The sequence below is a fragment of the Ostrinia furnacalis genome, unplaced genomic scaffold (genome assembly GCF_004193835.3).
Source record: "Ostrinia furnacalis isolate ACB-3 unplaced genomic scaffold, ASM419383v2 OfSCF1411, whole genome shotgun sequence".
Lineage (NCBI taxonomy): Eukaryota > Metazoa > Arthropoda > Insecta > Lepidoptera > Crambidae > Ostrinia > Ostrinia furnacalis.
The window spans coordinates 728518-754314 of NW_021131650.1; the positions used below are offsets into that span (position 1 = coordinate 728518).

General features: G+C 43.4%; 2 protein-coding genes across 4 annotated transcripts in view; one reads left to right on the forward strand and one right to left on the reverse strand.

Annotated features, from left to right (window-relative positions):
* The window catches only part of Dcr-1 (Endoribonuclease Dcr-1), a gene marked incomplete at its 5' end in the record, with an annotated part of 44285 nt that extends 18971 nt beyond the window's left edge, over positions 1-25314 (reverse strand). Inside the window, 14 exons of the mRNA XM_028304326.1 lie at positions 9250-9390; positions 10286-10438; positions 11345-11878; positions 13569-13732; positions 14233-14312; positions 14838-14937; positions 15771-15888; positions 16762-16858; positions 17866-17945; positions 18647-18785; positions 21933-22103; positions 23248-23426; positions 24178-24318; positions 25169-25314. Coding sequence (XP_028160127.1) covers positions 9250-9390; positions 10286-10438; positions 11345-11878; positions 13569-13732; positions 14233-14312; positions 14838-14937; positions 15771-15888; positions 16762-16858; positions 17866-17945; positions 18647-18785; positions 21933-22103; positions 23248-23426; positions 24178-24318; positions 25169-25314 — 2243 coding nt within the window. The remainder of the gene's footprint in view (positions 1-9249; positions 9391-10285; positions 10439-11344; positions 11879-13568; positions 13733-14232; positions 14313-14837; positions 14938-15770; positions 15889-16761; positions 16859-17865; positions 17946-18646; positions 18786-21932; positions 22104-23247; positions 23427-24177; positions 24319-25168) is intronic.
* On the forward strand, positions 2220-7212 carry LOC114352628 (uncharacterized). 3 transcript variants are annotated; one of them, XM_028304289.1, is made up of 2 exons: positions 2220-6607; positions 6914-7212. In XM_028304289.1, the coding sequence occupies exons 1-2, from the start codon at positions 2373-2375 to the stop codon at positions 6945-6947; spliced, it is 4269 nt and encodes a 1422-aa protein (XP_028160090.1). In that variant the 5' UTR covers positions 2220-2372; the 3' UTR covers positions 6948-7212. The 3 variants fall into 3 exon arrangements, with proteins under 3 accessions (XP_028160090.1, XP_028160092.1, XP_028160091.1); XM_028304291.1 differs by lacking the exon at positions 6914-7212 and having other exon boundaries at positions 2220-4214; positions 4264-6878; XM_028304290.1 differs by lacking the exon at positions 6914-7212 and having other exon boundaries at positions 2220-4206; positions 4256-6878.
* Positions 25315-25797: the final 483 nt, after the last annotated feature.

The window sequence follows — 25797 nt, forward strand, 5'->3', positions numbered from 1 at the left end:
ATCTATGAGCAATATTGGTTCCCAGATATGGCCAAGCATGTACGTCGGTTCGTAGATTCCTGTATAGTGTGCAAGGCATCAAAAGGGCCTTCTGGTGCCCAGCCAATCCGCCTTCACCCTATACCTAAAGTGTCAGCACCGTGGCATACTCTCCATATCGATTTCACGGGAAAATTGAGTGGAAAGAGTGATCAAAAAGAATATTGCTCCGTCATCATTGACGGATTCACAAAATATGTTCTACTGGAGCATACAACGTCACTTAATGCATCCAGTGCAGTGAATGCCCTTAAGAAAGCAGTTTTCTTATTCGGTGCTCCAAAACGGATTATAGCAGATCAGGGCCGATGCTATGCCAGCTCTGAATTTAAAAGTTTTTGTTCAGATCATAATATTGAGCTTCACTTTATAGCCACCGGCTCAAGCAGAGCCAATGGCCAAGTGGAGCGCGTTATGAAAACCCTAAAAGCTCTGCTTACCATTGTCGAAAACGACCCAAATAAAACATGGCGTGATGAACTAGGCAATATCCAGCTGGCACTGAACAGCACTAGATCCACTGTAACAAAATATACTCCAACCGAGCTCATGTTCGGAATAAGATCACTGTCTTTAGGGTTAGCTAAAATATCTCCAAATACCCAAAGTGAGAATCAGTTAAATCTCGAAACTATTCGGAATGAGGCATCTGAAAATATAGAAAAGGCTGCAAGTTCTGAATCGGTACGTTTTAACAGAGGTCGGGCTGCAGTTAAACCATACACAAAAGGTGATTTTGTCTTTATTAAGAGTTCAGAGCGTAATCAAACCAAATTGAGTAGGAAATTCAAAGGGCCCTACGTAATCATAAATGTTCTTGATAACGATCGTTACGAGTTAAAAAGTCTTGATGGAACAAATCGCATTTTTAAGTATGCTCACGAGAACTTGCGTTTAGTGCCCGGGGGTAATGAGGGTTTAATTGAAATATCAACGTACATTTCGGAAGAGGATGAAGCCGTGACGGCGGAAAATGGAGAAAACCACGATGATACCGATATAACACCTTTCCACAATGACATGAATGGCTCTGACACTATATCTATTGGGTCTGAAACTTTAACTGCTGACTCTGAAGATTTTAATAATAGCATGAGATTTGAAATTGAGGTCGAAGTTCATAGGGAATAAAACATGGTTAGTTAAATTTTACCTTGTATTCTTAGACGGTCGTTGAGATGGTGAATGATGACGTTTTGCGTTGTGAGTCTGGTCGAAAGGACGATGTTGTCCGGTCCACGCCCTCATGGGCTGGTCGAAGGGACGCATTTGTCCGGTCCAGTATAAGATTTTGTGGAGCTGGTCGTAAGGACGGTATTGTCCGGTCCATGTCTTCAAGGACTGGTCGAAGGGACATACTTGTCCGGTCCAGGAGGTATAAGAGTTTGTGGAACTGGTCGCAGGGACGGTGTTGTCCGGTCCATGCCCTCGCGGGCTGGTCGAAAGGACGTACTTGTCCGGTCCAGTATAAGAGTTTGTGGAACTGGTCGTAGGGACGGTGTTGTCCGGTCCATGCCCTCTGTGGCTGGTCGTGAGGACGCATTTGTCCGGTCCAGTATTGGAAGTCGTGCATATTCGTAAAGAAATTGCTGTCCGGTCCATGTCCTTGTGACTGGTCGAAGGGACGCATCGGTCGGTCTAGAAATATGCTGTTGTGAATGCGATGAGAGAGATGTTGGTCTCATGCCTTGCAGATTTCCTTCGCAGAGGAAGATTGTAGTTGTGTTCGGTCATAGCATTTTAGTAGGGCAATATTAAGAAGTTATGGTCAGGACGGGCGAGCAGTGTAGGCGGAACTTTAATGTGAATACTTGTTACAGAAATGCCCATGCGCCCGAGGACGGGCGACTGTCAGAATGGCCGTGACGGCGCGACGGTAGCGCCACCTTCAATTTCTAGACGAGAATGACAGATTAAATACTGTCATTCTGGCGGAACGTCAAACGGGCAACCATCTTGCAGCTCACTTTTTATTCGAGCGCGACGGAGGTTGCACGTCATCGACGAATCGCCTTTAATCTGCGTCAAATTACTTATAATTAAGTGTTAATTGGTTCCGATTGATTAAACAAGTGTGTGAGAATCATATTCCGGCTTTATTTTTGATCTTACCCGCCCAAATACCCACGCAAGATGGACCCGCCTAATGATGACGGTACAGAAATGCCGTTAAATTCAATAATAGTAATAAACAGTCTCAAAATGTGAAATCTCCAGCAGTGCAAGCACATAGTTACAGTTATGTGGCTGCGAAATCGGAAAACAATAAATCAGCTAAACGTAATCGTGTTTGTGTATTATGTCGTGGGAATCACGCGTTATACATATGTAGTATGTTTTTAAATTTGTCTGTTGAGGATCGACATAAATTAGTCAATGATAACAACCTTTGTCCCAATTGTTTACGTCCAGGTCACTTGATTAAAGACTGTTTTTTCGGCCCTTGTCAGCAATGTAAACAAAAACATAACAGCTTACTACATAAAGATTCCCTCAACTGTGTTAATACGTCATCACATAATGCATCCAGTACGTCACAATTAAAATCAACTGTATTGCATTCATCATTGAATCAAACACAAAATACACCTCTGCCGGTGTTGACGCGACCAGTTCTATTATCTACAGCGCTAATCGAAGTACTGGACGATAATAATAAGCGACACACGGCACGAGCGCTCCTAGATAACGGGAGCCAACATTGTTTCGTTTCGGAAACATTTTGTAAACGAATTAAGTATACGAAGTTTTTACAGTCCACTGTTCGAATATCAGGTGTGGGACAATCGGTGTCACACTCTAATAAATTATGCGATTTGATTATTCACTCAAAGTTAAACGATTTTTCTACGAGCGTTCAATGTTTTGTTTTACCGCGTATCACGTCATTCTTACCGCCCGTGAGTATCGATGTTGAGACTATACGAATTCCAAACAACATCGAGCTCGCTGATCCTACTTATTATCTACCTTCGGAAGTCGATTTATTAATAGGTGCGGACTTATTTTGGGAAATTTTAAACGATAATAAAATACGATTAAAAAGTGGTCCGTACCTTCAAGATACGAAATTGGGCTGGTTGATTTCCGGACCAATTTATACGAATAAAATGCGTTGTAAACAAAACATTCAATGCAATTTTACACAAACTATCGATTTACAATTACGTCAATTTTGGGAATTGGAGGATAGTGGCCCTCGCGAAAATATATTTACCTGTGATGAACGTAAATGCGAGGAAATATTTAAAAATACGACAAAACGGGAAATAGATGGTAGGTTTTCAGTTCGAATACCTCTAAAGGAGTCAGCTGATTTGTTGGGTGACTCATATTCGGTTGCCTATAAACGATTTCTCTCTTTAGAACGGAAGTTAGAACGTATGCCTCAATATAAACGTATGTATGCGGATTTTATACGAGAATATAGGGATTTAGGTCACATGACAAAAATAAACGAGTACAGTGATCCACACTATTTTTTACCGCATCACGGCGTATTTCGCGAGAGTAGTACTACAACTAAATTAAGGGTAGTATTTGACGCCAGCTGCGCCACTACCTCTGATAAATCCTTAAACGATTTACAGTTTATCGGACCTAGGCTTCAAAACGATATTTTCTCGATTTTATTACGCTTTAGGCAATATTATTGGGTAGCAAGCGCGGACGTCGAGAAGATGTTTCGACAGACGCTCATTCATGAAGACCAGCGTAATTTACAGCTTATACTTTGGAGAGAAAGCTCTTCGGATCCGATAGACGTGTATAGGTTAAATACCGTGACGTATGGCACTGCGTCAGCGCCGTACCTTAGTATGCGATGCCTACAACAGGTAGCACAGGAATGCGACGATGAAAAAATATCGCGCATTATCAAAGAGGACTTTTACGTTGATGATCTAATTACAGGATGCGATGATCCTGCTGAATTGATAAATATTTGCGAAAAAATATCACAAATTTTAAGGCAATATTGTTACCCATTACGTAAATGGACATTTAACTGTGACGTAACCTCGACAAACTCGTCAAAAGAGTTGGCAATAGGCGAGCATACACAAACAAAAACACTCGGTTTAGGATGGCATAATAAAAATGACCTACTTCATTTTACGTCCGAGTTAGGTAAGAACTGCGATAACACTCAATTAACTAAACGAAAGATGTTGTCAATCATTTCTCAAATTTATGACCCTTTAGGTCTCCTAGGCCCTGTTGTCATAATTTCTAAGATCATTTTACAAAAGCTGTGGCTATGTAAAATCGACTGGGATGACCTAGTACCGAGTGACGTCACAGAAAAATTCCATAAATTCATAGATTCGATTCAAAAACATTTACACGACATTAAAATTCCACGATGTGTTAGGGCAGCTCACACTCATCGTACGGAACTACATATTTTTTCAGACGCATCACAAGATGCATACGGCGCTTGTGCATATATTCGTACAATAGATGAGAATTCAGTAGTCTCGCTTAATCTACTATGTGCAAAAAGTAAGGTTGCTCCCTTGAAAACGATCAGTATCCCAAAATTAGAACTTTGTGGTGCTTTAATTGGTGCGAGATTGTACAAAAAGATTGTTGAGTCACTTAGATTAAAATTCGATTCTGTTTGCTTTTGGACGGACTCAACAATCGTGATGGGGTGGTTACGTATGTCTCCACATTTATTAAAAACTTTTGTACAAAATCGAATAACAGAAGTAAACGAGTTGACAGGCGATTCACTGTGGTTGCATATAGACGGCGATAAAAACCCAGCCGATCTAGTGTCAAGGGGCCTTTACATCGATGCACTAAAGAACAATAACCTGTGGTGGCACGGGCCTACCTTTTTACATTGTGCAGACTGGTCAAGGGATACTCAAGCGATACCTATCCGTGAAGATCTACCAGAGTTAAAACTTAAAATAGTTAGTGCAGTTTGTACAAATGCAGATAGCTTATTCGACTTCAAAAGGTTTTCACAGTTTAATAGATTGAAGCGGACTGGAGCGTACCTACTGAGGTTCATTCACAATACACGCAATAAGCAGGCGCGACGCACCGGTCCCTTATCAGTCGCCGAGTTACACGATGCAGAAATTGTTGTGACACGCTGCGCGCAAGCCCAGATGTTTCCGACTGTATACAACAACTTATTAAACGAAATACCACTAACAAAATGTAAAGAAGCGAATGGTATTTTAAGTTTAAATGTATTTCTTGACGATAATAAATTAATTCGTGTGGGAGGTAGGTTATGCGATTCGTCCAGGTTTAATTATGATAAACGGCATCCTGCATTGTTGTGTAGCAAACATCATTTTACCGGTCTTTTATTTAAATACTATCATAAACATTTATTACACGCTGGACCCCAGCACCTATTGTGCACTATACGCGAAAGTTGGTGGCCGCTTTCTGGTAGGAATCTCGCTAGAAAAATAGTGCATGAATGCGTAAGGTGTTCACGCCTGAAAGGAAAAACTTTAACTCCAATAATGGGTAATTTACCTAAAGAACGTTTAGAGGCAGGTTTTCCTTTTATGTACACTGGCGTAGATTACGCGGGACCAGTTTTCATATTGAACCGCAAAGGTCGGGGGTCAAAATTAATAAAGGCTTACATTTGTTTATTCGTTTGTTTTACAACTAGATGCATTCATTTAGAATTAGTAAGTGGCTTATCCACTAATGATTATATTTTAGCGTTAAAGAGATTTATTTCAAGACGCGGAAAACCCGCAGAAATACACTCTGACAACGGAAAAAATTTCGTTGGAGCAGAAAAAGAGTTTCCATTATTAATTCAAGATAATATCGATAAAATTATAGATTTTACTGCCAACGATGGCATAAAATTTAAACATATTCCAGTATACGCTGCTCATTTTGGGGGACTTTGGGAGGCAGGAGTTCGATCATGCAAGCATCATCTTAGACGTATAGTAGGCAATGCTCACCTAACATATGAGGAATTTAGCACTGTTTTAGTACTAATTGAAGCCATCCTGAATTCCCGTCCTCTATCAGCTATGTCTACAGATCCTTCCGACCTCTTACCCTTAACTCCTGCCCACTTTCTCATCGGCCGACCGTTGACCGCTCCAGCCTGCGAAGACATCACCGAGGTGCCGAGCAGTCGCCTGGCACGCTACGACCGAGTCGAGCAACTACGGCAACATTTCTGGAGGCGCTGGTCGACAGAATACGTGGCGGAGCTTCAACTAAGAACAAAATGGAAAACGCAGAAGGACGACATAAAACTAGATAGTCTTGTCCTTATCAAAGACGATCATCAATCGCCTCTCAAGTGGTGCCTGGGGAGAATCATACGCGTCTTCCCTGGCAGAGACGGAGTTTCACGAGTCGCTGACATTCGCACCGCGACGGGGACAGTACAGCGGGCCTTTTCAAAGATCTGCCCACTACCACTGCCCACTGCAGCTGAATTGTCGACGCCTGCAATCTCGTCGACGCCTGCAATCTCGTCGACGCCAGCAATCTCGTCGACGCCTGCGATCTCGTCTACGGCTGCGATCTCGTCTACGCCTGCGATCTCGTGGACGCCTGCAGCATCATCGGGGAGCCCTTCGATGACACACGCATGACGATTCGATCATCATCATTTTGGAAGCTTGGAGCTTCCAAGGCCGGCGGCATGTTAACGCCATCTATCGGCGCATCAGCGCACATTATATGTCTGAAGTTGTATACGAGCAAGGAGCCGGGAGGGGAGCGCGGGGCGGCCCGCGTCAACTTCACTCGATTACCAGCAAGAAAACACGAACGAACAACGGTTGTAAATTAATCTAAAAAGTAATCGAAATATACGAATTATTTCTTCAGTCAGCATTATTCATTCAATTAAACGTCGAAACANATCATCGGGGAGCCCTTCGATGACACACGCATGACGATTCGATCATCATCATTTTGGAAGCTTGGAGCTTCCAAGGCCGGCGGCATGTTAACGCCATCTATCGGCGCATCAGCGCACATAATACGTCTGAAGTTGTATACGAGCAAGGAGCCGGGAGGGGAGCGCGGGGCGGCCCGCGTCAACTTCACTCGATTACCAGCAAGAAAACACGAACGAACAACGGTTGTAAATTAATCTGAAAAGTAATCAAAATACACGAATTATTTCTTCAATCAGCGTTATTCATTCAATTAAACGTCGAAACAGCTATATAAATAAACATTTGCCAAGTAAAATTTTGCTAAATGATAATTTGACCAAATGAATTAGTTGCGAAAAGTACATTTGCTAAAAGTTTATTTGGGAAATGAAACTTTGGCGATAAGTTGTTTGCGAAGTGAAATTTGACGAAAAGTAATTTGGCCAAACGGAAGGATACCGGGCGGGGCACATAGCTCGCAGAGCTGATGGCCTCTGAGGCAGAAAAGTTCGTGGCTGCCACGGGTCAGAAGTAGCGTGGGCAGATTCCTCACTAGGTGGTCCAAGGAACTGGTGAAGGTCGCGGGAAGTACCTCGATACGGGACCGGTCGTTATGGAAAACCTTGGGAGAGGCCTTTGTCCAGCAGTGGTCGTCATTTGGCTAAAATGAACGAAGTGATTTTTATTTTATTACTCAACTTAGCATCGGTTATGTTACCTTGGTGTCTCTCTGTCGTCGGTCAGTCTCTCTTTCGTCTATTCTCCCTCTAGGTCAGTCTCTCTTTCGTCTATTCTCCCCCTAGCTCTCTCTCTCTTTAAAATTGTCATGGCGTCAGGTTGCATCACCTTAGTGTCTCTCTCTGTCAGTATGTGTCTCTTACCTTAGCGGCAGGCAGTAAATATTATTCATAGGCTGCGTTTCACGGCAGCCATTTGTAGTGCTCTCTCTTTCTTTCCTTCCCCTGTCTCTCTCTCCCTCCCCCTCTATCTCTCTCTCTCTTACCTTAGCGTCAGGTTGTGTATGTGTGAGAGGCGCCTTATGGCACGGCGTCAACCAGTTGTAGTGGGGCTCAAACTTGCTCGCTATCATCCTAGCGCCGAGACGCTTGTTGTCTCCCTCTGTCGTCTATCTGACTCTCTCAGACTTACCTTAGCATCGGTTATGTTGCCTTGGTGTCTCTCTGCCGTCTGTCAGTCTCTCTTTCGTCTATTCTCCCTTTAGCGCGCTCTCTCTCTCTCTCTCTTTAAAATTACCATGGCGTCAGGTTGCATCACCTTAGTGTCTCTCTCTGTCAGTGTGTCTCTTACCTTAGCGGCAGGCAGTAAATATTATTCATAGGCTTTCAGGGCAGCCATTTGTAGTGCTCTCTCTTTCTCTCCCTCTCCTCTCTCTCCCTCCCCCTCTATCACTCTCTCTCTCTCTCTCTTACCTTAGCGTCAGGTTGTGTATGTGTGAGAGGCGCCTTATGGCACGGCGGCAACCAGTTGTCGTGGGGCTCAAACTTGCTCGCATTATTCTAGCGTCGAGACGCTTGTTGTCTCTCTCTGTCGTCTATCTGCCTCTCTCTCTTAAACTCACTTTAGCGTCGGTTATGTTACCTTGGTGTCTCTCTGCCGTCTGTCAGTCTCTCTTTCGTCTATTCTCCCTCTAGCTCTCTCTCTCTTTAGACTTACGATGGCGTCAGGTTGCATAACCTTAGTATCTCTCTCTGTCAGTGTGTCTCTTACCTTAGCGACTGGCTGTAAATATTATTCATAGGCTTTCAGGGCAGCCATTTGTAGTGCTCTCTCTTTCTCTCCCTCTCCTCTCTCTCCCTCCCTCCTCTGTCTCTCTCTCCCTCCCCCTCTATCTCTTCCTCTCTCTCTCTCTCTCTCTCTTCCTCTCTCTCTCTTACCTTAGCATCAGGTTGTGTATGTGTGAGAGGCGCCTTATGGCACGGCGGTAGCCAGTTGTCATGGGGCTCAAACTTGCTCGCATCATTCTAGCGTCGAGACGCTTGTTGTCTCTCTCTCTGTCGTCTATCTGCCTCTCTCTCTTAAACTCACTTTAGCATCGGTTATGTTACCTTGGTGTCTCTCTGCCGTCTGTCAGTCTCTCTTTCGTCTATTCTCACTCAAGCTCTCTCTCTCTCCTTCTTAGACTTACCATGGCGTCAGGTTGCATCACCTTAGTGTTTCTCTGTCTGGCGTCGGAAGCGTATTATGCTATCTCTCTCCAACAGTCTGTTTCACTTACCTTAGCAGCAAGCTGTGATTCTGAGTTAGCTATTTCTATTGCTCTCTCTCTCTCTCCCCTCTATTCTTCTCTCTCTCTTACCTTAGCGTCAGGTTGTGTATGTGTGAGAGGCGCCTTATGGCACGGCGGCAACCAGTTGTCGTGGGGCTCAAACTTGCTCGCTATCATCCTAGCACCGAGACGCTTGTTCCTGCCTAGCCGGTAGAGGTTCAAGTTGGAAACCTGCAAAGAAAAGATTAATTTTTCAACCTCTAATCTTTCGAAACTTTTTAAGCTGAAATAAACTTATTCGCTAAGATTATAAGGTCCTCAATGCATTTTTCAGTACTCTTCTCAGCACTGGCCCATTTATTGTCCGGAAGCAGTTGTAGGGTTAATACTGGGACGTGTAAAAGTGCTTTTTAAAAGCCTATTTGCAAAAATAAATAAGCTATATGAGTTTTTCTTCACATGACCAACATTTTCTGCACAAAGCATCCAGATAAAAACGGCACAGAATAAACTAATTAACAAGGAAACATCAATATCTCTTCTCAATCTTATACAGCAAAATGTTACAAACAAAATTTAACTTTGTTACCTCAAGCATACAGTCGATAAAACACTTGCCTATTTACATTCTTCTCATATGCCCGAGTTTCACTTACACAAAATTAATATATGACAGTTTAGAATTAACTAATTTACAAGCAAATATCAATCTTATTTAACAGAACCTAAACCTCAATTTCAACTTTAAACACCTAATCTTTCCACGCCAAAACATACTTTACTGCTTACATCATAAGGTCTAAATCCACTCACCTGTTTACTCCTCATATGGCTCAGTTTTCCTTCATGCAGTCAGGTGAACACAGTACGGAATAAACTACAAGCAACTATCATCCTTATATACCAAAACTTCTCATGCCAAAACAAACTTTATCTCTTAAGTTATACAGTCCACAATCCACTCACCTGTTTACTTCTCATATGGCTCAGTTTTCCTTCATGCACAGTCAGATGAACACAGTATAGAAAAACTAATTTTACAAACCAATATGAACCTTATATACCAAAACTTTTCATGCCAAAACATACTTTATTTCTTAAACGATACGGTCTATAATCCACTCACCTGTTTACTCCTCATATGACTTAGTTTTCCTTCATGCACAGCCGGGTGAGCGCAGTACAAATACGCGGTGATAGCAAACTTTAGAAAACTGTCGCCGATCGTCTCTAAACGCTCTAAGTTGATGCCGTCGTTGGCGTTGGACATCGTTAGTGCCTGAAAAAGAAACAAAATGTGTAAGAAAACTTTAACCTTTATAAAAAAATATTATTTCGATAGCTTTTGGCCGAGACTCGAGCGAATTTAAAGAAAGAAAGAAAATCATTTATTTGGCTCGAAATTGCACAATTTGATTACAAAGTTAGAACCAAAAATGGCAACCGCTGGTATTCTGAGAAAGCCATTGTTGGAGAGAGCGGAAACAATGGACGCCACGCCATAAACATTAAATTTGGCATTTTTTATTTAAACTAGCGGAACTTAGGTCTGTCACAGTCTTTATCACGTTCGTTTCAGCCAAATGACGTCCACTGCTGGACAAAGGCCTCCCCCAAGGTTTTCCGCAATGAACGGTCCTGCGCTGCCCGCATCCAGGCTCTTCCCGCGACCTTTACCAGATCGTCGGTCCACCTAGTAGGAGGCCTGCCCACGCTACGTCTTCCAGTCCGTGGTCGCCACTCGACAACTTTCCTGCCCCAACGGCCATCGTCTCTACGAGCTATGTGCCCCGCCCACTGCCACTTGATTTTAGCAATTCTGCGAGCTATGTCGGTTACTTTGGTTCTCCTACGGATCTCCTCATTTCTGATTCGATCACGCACGGAAACTCCGAGCATAGCCCGCTCCATCGCCCTTTGGGTGACCTTGAGCCTTCTTATGAGGCCCATAGTAAGCGTTTTATCACGTTAATGTTGTATATTCCTTACATAAGACATTATGGATTCTCCAATCATGCCCTCCCTGCTTTTTACCCCCTTAGGGGAAAATTTTCGGGATAAGAACTATCCTATGTCCTTGCCAGAGTTTCAAACAATGCCCATACCAAATTTCATCTAAATCGGTTAAGCGGTTTGAGCGTGAAGAGGTAACAGACTTATAATATTATAAAGTACGGATTCTTACCTGCAAAATAACGCTAGGACTGGGCCCAGGGTGTCCCTCCAAATCGGGCTGATAGTCAAAATCGAACTCCTTCCCGTAGCCTCTACCGTCCTGGTAATACGGCTTAAACTCCTTCGCTTCATCCTTTTTGCTCATTTTCTCCACATAACTGTCTATGGTATCAAAACCTACGTTTGCGACTTTTTCGTTAACGTAATTCGGCGAGTCGATATCTACGTCGACCATAGAGAAACACTGTAGCTTTTTCACTTCTTCCTCGCTCATCGTATCTTTCAAACTTTTTAGTAACACTCTTTTGTTTTTCTCTATGCTTTCCAAACTGATTTGGCCCTCAGAGTCTATGGTCAACTCTTCTTGGCCGTATGGGAATAAATCGTCCAGTATTTTGGACGGAGGTGCATTTAGAGTCTGTGGTTTGTGCTCTTTTGTCTCTGGTAGGATTTCGGCGATTGCTTGATCCTTTTTGATGAGGTTCCCGTTGGTGATTAGATCTTGCTTGTGGTGGGTGACAGATGAACGGAACTTTTCGAGGTACTGCAAAGAAAAAAATAGTTGATTCAGTACATAGGCCCTTTCCAGGGCACTTATACACGTCCCAAATATAGCTTGCCCTACCACCACTTCGGGACAACATATGGGCTGGTGCTAAGAAGAAGTGGCGGAAGAAATTCACGCCCGTATTCACAAACATTACTATGAGGTCTCAGTGCGCGTGGACGCACAGGCTGACACACGAACCAATCACAGAGCTCTATTCAACGCTGTGCGTACGATTTTCCGCGTCATTTAAGCAAGCATCGATTGTGAATACGGGCGTCAATTAACGGGACTATTCCCACCTCTCGTTCCCACCACTGCAACTCCTGTGTAGCCAGGATCTACAGCTTGACCGCCACAAAAACCCAACCTATGAAGGTCAAGTTTGTCCCGGGGGAAAGTTAAACTGTCATTGGACCCGCAACGAAATTAATCAGAAGAACATAGGAGGAGTTCGAAATTAAGGTTCGACTTCCCTCCATTGCAAAGCGGATGACAGGTGACAAACAAAGGTTTAAAACCTTTAAGAAAAGATTATGCACCACGGACAATAAATTAAATTAAGGGGGCCTATCTTATGAGCAATTAGCAATTACCTGCCAGTAATATTTTTCACAAAATCGCTTAAAAGCACGGAAATTTTTCCTTGTCGCGACAAGAATACGGGCGTCAGTCACCTTTGTTAAAAGAAAAGAAAGAAAAAATGTTTATTTGGTTACAGGACGAGGCACACTTATCAACCTGGAAACAGGTCGTAACCGTATCAACGCGAAGCGGTCAGTATTCTTTGTATGAAACTCCATACTGCAACGCACACTTATCCGCACCGTAACGTAAACGCCTCGCCTCGCAGCAATAGGCGATACGGTGTTGATCCCTTTCAGAGTTGATTGTACCGCGTCATGCTAATAACGACCCAATGCGTAAGGCATAAGGTGCATATTCCATTGTGAATGTAACTTGTATAGATCGTTTCATCCACGAAGACGCGCCCCACCACTCTTCCGCGAATGTTTGAGTGTTATCGGTACACGCTAAATGCTCCATGAGTGCACACGCACACTACAGTAATGCCTTACGCGCGACCGACACCAAACATTGCTGTCGCGCGCGTCATCTGTGACGTCACGCTGCGGTTGCGGGCGCGTCTTCTTAAAGCTAGGGGCGTGGCTTATACAATCTCGTCATGCTAATAACGACCCAATGAGTAGGGCATAAGGTGCATATTCCATTGTTTATGTAACTTGCACCGTATACCTAAGACACTAACGCCCGTGTTCACAAACGATGCTTACTTAAGTGAAGTAGCAAATCGAACGCACAGCGTTGAATAGAGATCTGTGATTGGTTCGTGTGTCACCCTATGCGTCACGCGCACTGTGAGACCTCTCATAGTAATGTTTGTGAATATTTACCTCGCTAGGGCCGTTCCCTTCGGCCATATACTTCTTGTAGGCGTCTCTGTCGCGCGCGTCATCGGTGACGTCACGCTGCGGTTGTGGGCGCGTCCCATAGTCGCGTCATGCTAATAACGACCCAATGGGTAGGGCATAAGGCGCATAGTTCCTTAATGCAAGCAGCGTACAAGCGGTCATTGTGAGAATCCTTGGGAGAGACCATTATCCAGCAGTGGACGTCTTTTGAAGCAAATTGCACCGTATGCCTAAGATAATAAGGCTGCATTTACCTCGCTAGGGCCGTTCCCTTCGGCCATATACTTCTTGTAGGCATCACGGTCGCGCGCGTCATCGATGACGTCACGCTGCGGTTGTGGGCGCGTCTTCTTTTTCTTTTCAACGTCCACAGCTTCGGCTTCGTGCGCTGTTTTGTACTCTATTCGTACTCCCATCGCTGTTGAACAATAATGGAACTTATTTAAAGTGTCGTAAGGATGAGGGTGTGTGTCAAACAGAGAACGGGCAGCAGCGCTCTTTGAAAAACATCAAGCTTTTAAACTGGCTGCCAAGCGTGGGGATTATAGCAAAACCCCCCACTATAGTGGAGGAGGCTCATAGTCCAGCAGTGGACTGTAAAAGGCTGTTGATGATATTGAAGGATGAGGGTCGTATCGACGTACAGCTTAAAACACTTACGATAGTATGCAATTTAAACGGACAGATTAAATTCATAATCAAAGTCGTCGGATAAATATCTAATGGCTGATTTTTTCAATCGTCAGATACTTATCCTTTAACTGAATAATAACCTTGTCATTTTGACATATTTCCCATACTAAAACTGTCAATGTGCCAAACTTATTCTTCAGTTAAAAGTTACCAGACGATTGAAAAATCAGCCCTTAGAAACGTAATTCACTTGAAAAAACGCAAGTAAGAAATAGTACCACTCACAGTTCTTACTCCAAAATCCACCATTTTCAGTGTCATCGTCGCTATCGGTGTTCAAATCAGAGTCGTCTGTGTCGAAATCACTGAAAAGAAGCATAATTATGATAATATGATATTATGATAATGATATTAATATGAAACTTAGAGTTTGTTTAGTTGAATATTCGTTCTCAGGAACTACCAGTTCAAATTGAAAAAATATTTTTAGTTGGATAGTTAATTTAACGAGGAAGACTATAAGCTACACACGCTACGGCCAATAAGAGCGGAGCATCAATGAAAAATGTTGCAAAAATGGGAAAATTTAAAACTATTTTCAAAGTTCTAACGTACGAAGTCGCTATCACAGATTGTAAGACTATAGTCTGGTCTGCGAGCACGTAGAATTTTGTCCAATGACCCCAAGCTACCCATCCTTATCACTCGCGCGTAATTATGTTGCTGTCGCGCTCGCACACTCACTGCGGGCGCCCGTCGCACAGTCGCGACAGCAATATAATTACGCGCGAGCGATAAGGATGGGTAGCTTGGGGTCATTGGACAAAATTCTACGTGCTCGCAGACCGGGCTTTAGTAATAGTCTCTGAAAAGTTTATGATAACACAAACCTCGACATGTAAGAGCAGTCGCTCTCTGCCATAGAGAACGTTCTGGTCGGATGGAACTCTCTCTTCGGTTTCTCTATGGGGTCGCACCAGTTGGTACCACCTAAAACAAGTACAAGATCAAGATTGCTTTACATAGATTTATCCTTTGGAAGAAATGTTACTATTTATTGTCATATTTGTTGTTATCATCATCATCATTTCAGCCACAGGATGTCCACTGCTGAACAATGTCCCCCAATGACTTCCACATCGCACGGTTGGTAGCGCTTGGACTGACTGACGGCCGATGGGGCAGCAAGGTTCTGGAGTGGAGGCCACGTACCGGAAAGCGCAGCAACCGCCTGTGGTCTAGTGGAAAGACCACCTGCTTCAGACGCAGAGGTTCGATTCCAAGTGGGGACAGATTTTTCTATTAAGTGGGCTGAGTGCGAGTTTAAAAAATGTATGAAAATTTTAGTTTTGGAACGTTTCCCGCTAGGGGCGCTGTACAATCTGTCATACATTTAATGTCATTGTTTGATGAAAACTCACACTAGGCCCTCAGTTTGGTTGGTGGTAGGGCTTGTTCTAAGTCCGCCTGGCTGCTACCACCATCTTACTTAAGTCTGTCGCCATAACAACAATGTTAACCGCATTGTTGTGTTCCGGCATTTAGAGGTAAGATAGCCAGTTCCTCCGTGGTTGAGGATTCCGAGTGAAGCTCGCTTCCACCTTCGGCCTGATCGTCACTTACCATCAGGTGAGATACAGACCAAGAGCTTCCTCGTTGTAGATAAAAAAAAAAGGTAGCAGGAAGGCGCTGTATGCAAGCCGCTTGGTAGCAATGTGGAAGTCATTGGGGGAGGCCTATGTTCAGCAGTGGACGTCCTGTGGCTGAAATGATGATGATGATAGGAACTGAACCCTAGACACTTGAGCATTATGCTCTCTTACCTGAAGCAGAAGTGCAGAAGGTGAGGTTGGAAGGTAGCGGCTCCATATACTCGTCGTACTCAATCGAATCCGGTATTGAAGACGCCATATCGTTACTCCACGTGCCGATTTCGAAGCCCTGTGTGAATGAAATAAAGTATTTATAAATAACAAGCTGTCCCGGCGAACTTCGTACCATGCAGTCAATTAACGTATGTGTCATGAGATGTCTAGTATTGGCGTATCTGTTACAGTCAAAACTAATAAATCGATTTATGAGTGGAATAATCAGTCAAAAAAAGTGATATTGACCACGGGCTTTAGTCAAAACCACTTGTTTTTTTTTTTGCAGTCAAAAGTGGTTTTGACCGATATGAGTTTTGACTGTATCAAATCTAAGATAATTTATCAGCGGGGATTAGGGTCTTAGGGTCATAAAGTTAGTAGATTTATTATTTCTAAGATTTTCTGGGGTGGGCACTGGGTCATTATGGGGTAGATACGGGCTACAGACCACCCGGATGATTGTACGAGCATGGTGTCAAGAGAGTATTTGACACCACCAATTAATTGCCAATTATTAATTACAAAATAACAAAATAGATTAATTTATAATTGATTTAAAATTAATTGAGTTTTGAAGTTTGAAAGAAGTGTGTTTTAAAACACTTGTGCTTAAGAATTATTGGTAATGGTATCAAATACCTAACCTAATTGCGGTAAATAACTAAAAATATAGCAAACTTACGGTAGTAATAACATCCTTCCGCTTGTAATAATAAAAAAAACATTCAATTAACACTTTGTTATTACATTCAATTAACACAGTGAAATCGTATTGAAATGTCACAAAAATACCAATCACTACAATCAAATTTGAGCCCTCTGACAAGTACATAAAGTTCAAAATTCATTGGTGAAAATTCCCTAATTGTTTTAATCAAATTTGAACCTTCTATACAGGTAATAAAATACAAAATTCGTTTAAAAACTTAGTTTTTGGAAGACTTACACTTTCAGCATCCTCTTTCTCCGCTAGAATATCGTTGATGGTTTTCTCCGGTGGTTCTTCTGTTCTTGGAATTTCTTCTATCACTTCTTCTTCTTCTCTGAAAAGATAGTAAGTAGATAAGAATAAGTGTCTGTCTACTCACGGACAACTGACGGCGTGACCGGAGGGAGCGGCGAGCGTTCGGCGAACGAACGAGCAATGTTCGGTTCGCGAGCGAACATCGAAGAAGACGATCCTGACGCACTCTCTTCAACGACTTTGCACTAAACGGTTTCGATACTATTGTAAATGTATACCGAATAGATAATTAATTTCATACAGTCCAGTCTTTTCATTTATAAACTTCCACTACACTCACTATCGAAGTAACAGTGACGTATAGAAAGGACTATGTTTTAGGTCCAGCGCTTACCTCAGATAGTGCCTGAGGCATGGGAGCGGCACGGGAGGGGTGACATTGACATATTATGACGTGACAGAGCATACAAATCTGAAGGAGATTTGAAGTCTCGCTGACGTTTGACGTCTCAAAAACGCCCTCCCGTGCCGCTTCCATACCTCAGACACTGACTGAGGTAAACGCTAGAACTATATTACATTAAGCCTAGGCGCAGACCACCGATATTTGGGCCCGATTCTAATTTGTATGAAGAATCGGCCGAAACCGAATCAGTGTAATGTGCGCACTTTCATACATCTAGCTCTGATTTAGCATATTACTTTGTATCAATTTAAGCGATTTGTCCTTTTTCTTCTCTGATTGGCAAGATGTACGGGCTAACCGCACATAAAAATTGTACATTTCTTACTTGACCTAGTTTAAAATTAGCTAAGTTAGCTTTACGTCATTGCTCGTCACTATGCGTTACAATATTGGTGAATTCAATAAATCAGTGTACGTTCAACACTCGTCGGGTTTGGTTATTAGCTCTCCTTGGAGCCACAATCCCTTCAGCGTCCCTTAGCGAATCCTTAATGTGTGGTTTACTACCGCTACATCCATACTGATCAACAGCCCGATTCAACTATCGGCCAACTAAAAGTCGGTGGTCTGCACCTAGGCTAAGGGGACTCTTTCATAAATACAATAAAAATGCTACTTACTTGACTTCAACATCTTTTTCCTCCTTTTTATCTTCTTCGTCTTTCTTCTTTTCAGTCTTTTCAGAGTCCGCACTTAGTACCTGTAAATAAAAGTATTTATATTCAAGTAAGTTGATTGAATTATTATTATCTGCCCCATCATCTGTCATTCGCTTTGCAATGGAGGGAAGTCGAACCTTAACTTCGAACTCCTCCTATGTTCTTCTAATTTCGTTGCGGGTCCAATGACAGTTAACTTTCCCCCGGGACAAACTTGACCTTCACTGGTTGGGTTATTTGCGGTCAAGCTGTAGATCCTGGCTACACAGGAGTTGCAGCGGTGGGAATAGTCTCGAAGAGATGTCATGAACCTGTGGAGACTAACGCCCGTATTCACAAACATTACTATGAGGTCTCACAGTGCGCGTGCCGCGTGGACACACGAACCAATCAGAGCTCTATTCAATGATGTGCGTTCGATTTGCTGCTTCACTTAAGCAAGAATCGTGATGATGTTACTATCATCATAATCTCAGCCATAGAACGTCCACTGCTGAACATAGGGGGAGGCCCCAATGCTTTCCATGTTACCCGGTTGGTAGCGGCCTGCGTCCAGCGCTTTCCTGCTACCTTTATGATGTCGTCGGTCCACCTTGTGGGTGGAAGTCCCACGCTACGTTTTTCGGTACGCGGCCTCCACTCCAGAGCCTTGCTGCCCCATCGACCGTCAGTTCTGCGTACTATGTGCCCTGCCCATTGCCACTTCAGCTTGCTAATCCGTCGGGCTGTGGATGTTATTTACCTCAGCCAAACTCCATCCGAAGTCCAGCGCTGGCCATTGGAAGCCAGGACACGTGGAGTCGTCTATCTTCGGTATACCAAGACCCACGTCTATGGCCACCGCTCGACGGATCTCGTCGGCTATGAGAAGCGCGTTGATCCTGTTTGAATACATAGTTGTTAATAGAAAAATAAATAAAAATCTGTTAAATGTTAAGTCATAAAGGTAGCAGGAAGGCGCTGGACGCAGGCCGCTACCAACCGTGCGATTTGGAAGTCATTGGGGGAGGCCTATGTTCAGCAGTGGACAGCAAGATGAAGTGTGAACGCAACTCGTTTTGTGTTGTCTATGCACATCTCTACTCTCTCCGGTCTATGGTCACGGTGTGCGCGTTTCTATTGTTTTTTTGTTGTTTGTTATAATAAAACTAAGTTTATTTCAATCTAAAGATTTATTATTTCATCATATGGCTGATATGATGATGATGATGATGATGATGATGAAAAGTTACACACACGTTTAACACTTCTTGTTACCTACCTAGTTGTCGATAAATATACGAATAAAAACCACGCGCATCTACGTCGCGTCTGTGTGACGTCACCATGTACAGTCTAAGTGCGAGGGAGAACATGATGTGCGCTGTCTCATTTGCACTTTTTATTGCACTGGCTGTCGTTGAGTTGAGACAATAGCATCAAGCGTATAGATACTCTATTCTGCGTCCATAAGGTCTACAATCGCCTGCACAGCACGCGGTAACCTTACCTAATGTCAGTCTTTCTATCAACAGTATGTTGGCAAGCGACTAGCGATTATATACCGTTGACATAAGGTTCACACTCGCCTGCACAGCAACCTTAAGTAACATGTGAATCTGGTGACAATGGTGAGGGAAAAGCGACTCTATACCGTTGATATAAGGTTCAAACTCGCTTGTACAACACACACCAGAGCTCAGGAACTAATATGATGCTTCTGGTGAAGAGCCGAGCGACTCTATGCCACACACATAAGGTCCACAGTCGCATCTAGAGCACGCGGCAACCTTAACGGTGTCGTGGCGGACGAAAAGCGACTTTATGCCACACTTATAAAGACTACACTCGCCTGTAAAGCACGCAAGGTAACGCCACAGTAGCGAACCACAGTGGCGCCGCACTAATATCTGCTTCTGGTCCAGTCTGTAAGCGACTATCGCCTCTACACCGCACTCATAAGGTCCACACTCGCCTCTAGAGTATGCTGCAATCTTACCTAATATCAGTCTTTCTACCTACAGTTCGGCGACGATTGAAAAACGTCTCTATACCGTTGACATAAGGTTCAAACTCGCCTGTACTTCACACACCAGAGCTCAGGAACTAATATGATGCTTTTGGCGAAGTGCCAAGCGTCTACAAGCGACTACTGACTTTATGCCGCACTCATAAGATCTAAACTCGCCTGTACAGCACGAAGCAACCTTGACTAATATCAGTCGCTCTTTCCACAGTAAGTTAGTGAGCGAATAGCGTCTCTATACTCTTGATATAAGGTTCAAACTCGCCTGTAAAGCACGCAAGGTAGCGCCACAGTAGCGAACCACAGTGGCGCCGCGAATGAATGCACGCGGCAGAGCTCGGGAACTAATATCTGCTTCTGTATGTCTACAAGCGACTATAGACTCTATGCCGCACTCATAAGGTCTACAATTGCCTGTAGAATATGCGGCAACTTTACCTAATATCAGTCTCTCTATCAACAGTTTGTTGGCGAGCGAATAGCGACTCCTATGGCGCACACAGAAGGTCTACACTCGCCTGTACAACACACACAAGAGCTCAGGAACTGATATGAAGCTTCTGGTGAAGTGCCAAGCGTCTACAAGCGACTAACGACTGTATACCGTTAATGTAAGGTTCAAACTCGCCTGTACAACACACACAAGAGCTCAGGAACTGATATGAAGCTTCTGGTGAAGTGCCAAGCGTCTACAAGCGACTAACGACTGTATACCGTTTATGTAAGGTTCAAACTCGCCTGTACAACACGCAGGTTAAGGTTCACAGTCGCCTGTACATGATGAGGCAACCTTAACTATCTGTTTCTGGCGCAGTGGCGAGCAAATAGCGGCTCTACGCCCAGATGGTAAGTCTACAAGTGACTATCGGCTCTATACCCTTGATATAAGGTCCAAACTCGCCTGTAAAGCACGCAAGGTAACGCCACAGTAGCGAACCACAGTGGCGCCGCGAAGGGATGCACGCGGCACAGCTCGGGAACTAATATCTGCTTCTGGTAAAAAGCGACTCTATGCCATACATAATAAGGACGAAAAGCGACTTTATGCCACACTTATAAAGACTAAACTCGCCTGTAAAGCACGCAATGCCGGATGCACGCGGCAGAGCTCGGGAACTAGTATCTGCTTCTGGTCCAGTCGGTCTGTCTACAAGTGACTTCTGGTACAATAGCGAGGGAAAAGCGACTTTATACAGCACGTATAATGTCCACAGTCGCCTGTACAGCACGATGCAACCTTGATTAATGACGGTCAGTCTCCCTATAGTGTGGTAGCAAGCAAATAGCGAGTCTATGCCACACATAATAAGGTCCAAACTCGTATCTAGAACACGCGGCAACCTTAACGGTGTCGTGGCGGACGAAAAGCGACTTTATGCCCCACATATAAAGACTAAACTCGCCTGTACAGCACGCAAGGTAGCGTCACAGTGGCGAACCACAGTGGCGCCGCAAACGGATGCACGCGGCAGAGCTCGGGAACTAATATCTGCTTCTGGTCCAGTCGGTCTGTCTACAAGCGACTTCTAATACAGTGACAAGGGAATAGCGACTTTATACAGCACGTATAAGGTCCACAGTCGCCTGTACATAACTCAGGAACTAATATTTGCTTTTGGTCCAGTCTGTCTGTCTACAAGCGACTTCTGGTACAGTGACAAGGGAATAGCGACTCTATTCTGTTGACATAAGGTTCACACTCGCCTGTACAGCACACACCAGAGCTCAAGAACTAATATGATGCTTCTGGTGAAGGGCTGAACGTCTCTATGACGCACTACTAAGGTCTAAAGATGTCGTAGCGAACGAAAGGCGACTCTATGACGCACACATAAGGTCTACACTCGCCTGTATACCTTGTGGCAATCTGGACTAATGACAGCCGGTCGCTCTACAGTATGTTGGCGAGCGAATAGCGACTCTATGCCGCACACATAAAGTCCAAACTCGCTTGTCGCTCTCTCTACAGTATGTCTACAAGCAAATTGCTACTTTATATCTAATACAAAACGTTCAAACTCACCTGTAAAGCACGCAAGGTAGCGCCACAGTAGCGAACCACAGTGGCGCCGCAAAGGGATGCACGCGGCAGAGCTCGGGAACTAATATCTGCTTCTGGTCCAGTCGGTCTCGTTTCGCTCGGCGCGTGCGTTCCGATGACACTGGTAAGGCCACGCCTTTGCGGTTTACGTATCTGTGGAGGAATGGACTGTTTTATAATGGTGGTTAAGCAATAATAAGATGGTAAGACACGGGTCTTAACGCGACGTTTATTAATGAGTTACATTATGTACTCACGGCTTGACGTTTCGGCTGCGATGCTTCAGCCGTGGTCACAAGCAGACTGGCGGTTCGCGTCAAGCTGTGAGTACATAATGTAACTCATTAATGAAAGTCGCGTTAAGACCCGTGTCTTACTATTTTAATTGAAAAGGAACGCGAAAGTTTAAAATCTTATAATAATAAGATGGACAGACCAGATCAAGGCCGCAACTAAGTGTTCGGTTAACGAAAGTGCCCGGAAAGCTGCAGTCATCGAGGAATGGCGCCGTATTGCGAGGAACATCGTGATTCACAATGATTACCACGACCACTCTGACAAGAGTGTACCGACTGAGCAGAAAAAACAAAAATGGACCTTGCTAAGACGTCATAAGCTCCACTTTGGACTTTTCCTAGCAAAATTTAAGGTAGTTACCCGTTTATTTAAAAACTGATGAATCAACGCAATGAACGGTTATACAGTTTGACGCGCAGCTCCGATTATGACGTAGGCTGAGAAAGCTTTTACAAAATTCACCCCTAAGGGGATGAAAAGAGGGTCCAAATTTGTGTGGAGAAACGAGAAACAAGATCAACCCGAGTGTGAGTTTACATCAAACGTCCTCTAGTGAGAGCGTTAAAAAAATGTATGAAAATTTTAGTTCTTGAACATTTCCGCTAGGGGCGTCCGTCCGTATCCGTCATACATTAAGAGTAGGCGCACACCGTTGATTTTTCGTCGGCCGATAGTTTAGTCGGGCAGTTGATCAGTGTGGGCATGTATGGGAGTGCGCACACTACGCCGATTCGATTTGGCCGATTCTTCATACAAATTAAAATCGGGCACAACTATCGGCCAACTAAAAATCAACGGTGTGCGCCTACTCTAATAGTTTGTATATTATCAGAAGTTGATTTGACCGAGTTAAAATAATTCTATGTTTTTTCATGTACCTAGTAGTTTAAGGAAAACTAAGCGCTGCTGAAGCGAAAATACGTCGGATTTTCACTGATTAGGACGGATAATTTTATTCTGATAGGTTTCACTTGAAAGTTTAGACGAAATTAAAACTTACCTAGGCGTCAGAAGGTTCAATCTCGCGCTCGTATGGTCCACATCCAACAGTGGTTGGTTAGGCTGGGTCAAAACCACCCCATATTTATTGCTATAGTAGTTTCTGAAGCTGGTATGAGTGGCTGAAGGGAACGCCGAGTCTGGTGTGAGGTTCCAACATATCTCTGCTACTAGAAAGAACTGGAAAGGAAAGATTTGTTACATGACTTTGGATTCTAAGTCAGAGTAGTTTAGGTGGATTTTGGTATGAACTAAATGTAGTTTTCGCACGTAAAGCTGGATTTATACAGGGTGTTTGGCGCATCGTGTGCCAAAATGATTTGGCGGATAGAATGGGTCATTTCCTATATTTTCAGCCCCCATAACACGTTCCATGCCAGGCGGCTACTTTTTTTAGAAGATGTCGTGAGTGTATACGTTGCCGAGGCGGACATTTTGAACAAAATTTGTAATAATTAATAAACGATCAAAATAATTATTTTCGTCTTTAATTTCAAGAAATCCACATTGAAAAACGATAGGGTAAAGGTTTTTACATTGCATAAGATAAATAATTTTTACCTGTTAGGTGTTTAATAACGTGCTATTCACACAAAAGGGGATATAAACACAAATTTTCAACAACCTGTATTTTCACAAAGAAATCAAAATATGTGCTCATTATCCACAGCGGTATCAGTACTCAACGTTCGAATAATCTTTAGTACTACGCAAGCAATGTAAACAGTTTACACTATGACGTCGCTGCATCATTGCTGTCACAAGCAATGTGTTCTGTTTTTGGGCATATTGCTGCGACACCGGCCCCGCCCCATTGTCACATCTCCCTTTAGTTTCTGTGATCTGTGGTCTTAAACAATCTATAGTTTCATAGATGTGGATGAAGATGAGGATGATAATCATGACGATATGATGAAAATAAAGATGTTACCTGCGGTTGGTCCTGATTCCTATACCAGGGAGTGACGACCGCCTCCCTATACTTCTCGGGGTCGAACACAAACGTCTCTCCTGGCTTTAGGAGAGGGTTGCTGATTTCCTTCTTGCTGCCTTTCTCTTCCTCTTTGTTCACCTGGAAATCAAAATCAAGAATCAAATGCAAAATGTCTTTACAGTTCGCGAGTCTTCAGCTGAGCTTTGCATTTGCGAGTGCACATGGATAGTGTAGGCGTTACAAAGTCAAAGTCAAAGTAAAAATTTCTTTATTTGTATAGTGTATTAAATAGTGCTTACAAATCGTCAAATATTTTGCTGTTAGAGTAGGCGCACACTGTTGGTTTATCGTCGGCCGACAGTTTAGTCGGGCAGTTGATCAGTATGGGCATGTATGGGAGTGCGCACACTACGCCGATTCGATTTGGCCGATTCTTCATACAATTTGAAATCGGGCACAACTATCGGCCAACTAAAAGCCTCTACATGTCTCGATAATCTTTTTACCCTACCAGCGCTTCGAGACCAACATTTGGCAAGTTTATACAAAGTACAGTTTATCTAGACACGCAGGAGCGTGTCAAGCCAAGTTCAAGTAATAATATAGTTATTATGACCTCTTTTTGGCAGTTGGTCTGAGGCGCAAGTCGGCCGCGAATCTGTCACACTTCACCTTTTGTAGGTAGCAGCGTGACGTGATTAATTCTTAGTGTTTTGTTTGTGTGTTCATTTTTTCCATACTAAAATTTTTGCGTTTTTTTTTAATATAAAGATCAGCTTACGACTCACGAACTGTATAGGGCGTATAAACGTCATAAATATAGCTTGCCCTACCACCACTTCGGAACAACATATGGGCTGGTGCTGAGAAGAAGGGGCGGAAGAAACTCAGTCACTTTGATCAGTCAATCGTAATGTACTATTCCAAAAGTTACTGCCACTGAAAATAAAGCCTTATCTCTTCGTCTATAAGTCTATTCTTCACTAACCTTAGGCACGCTCGTTTCTTCTTCCCCATTGGGCCAGTGTAGAGGAGGTTCCAATTCTGAATACTTGGTGTCTTCTGTGTGTTGGTATATCAGTTCTAGGAACGGCCAGTCGATGTCTATCTTGGTGGTGCCGTCTTCTCTCGTTGCTGGAAGAAATAAAAGGAGAATTAGTTTTTAGGGTTCCGTACCTCAAAAGGAAAAAACGGAACCCTTATAGGATCACTTTGTTGTCCGTCCGTCCGATTGTCAAGACCCTTTTTCTCAGGAACGCGTGGAGGTATGAAGCTGAAATTTATATCAATTACTCAGGTCTACTGTCCCTTGAAGCTGTGAAAAAATCAAACTTCTAAGCCAAAGCAATCAAAAGATACAGCCGTTTATGCNCCACGGCCTCAAGCGCGCAGTGCCAGATGAAGCTCTTGCATCTCTTTGACAGGTAAGCGTTCGAACTCTTGCAGAGACAGAGGTTTGATGACAAGGAGGAAATGCGAAGAGATCAGCAGTTCAGAAAGGAGTAATAATTACAGAAATCAATATGAAATATTGAAATATCTAAAATATGAAATGTAAAATCGTAAAATATGAAATTTGAAATTATGAAATTGTTTAAACTACAAAATATTGTAAAA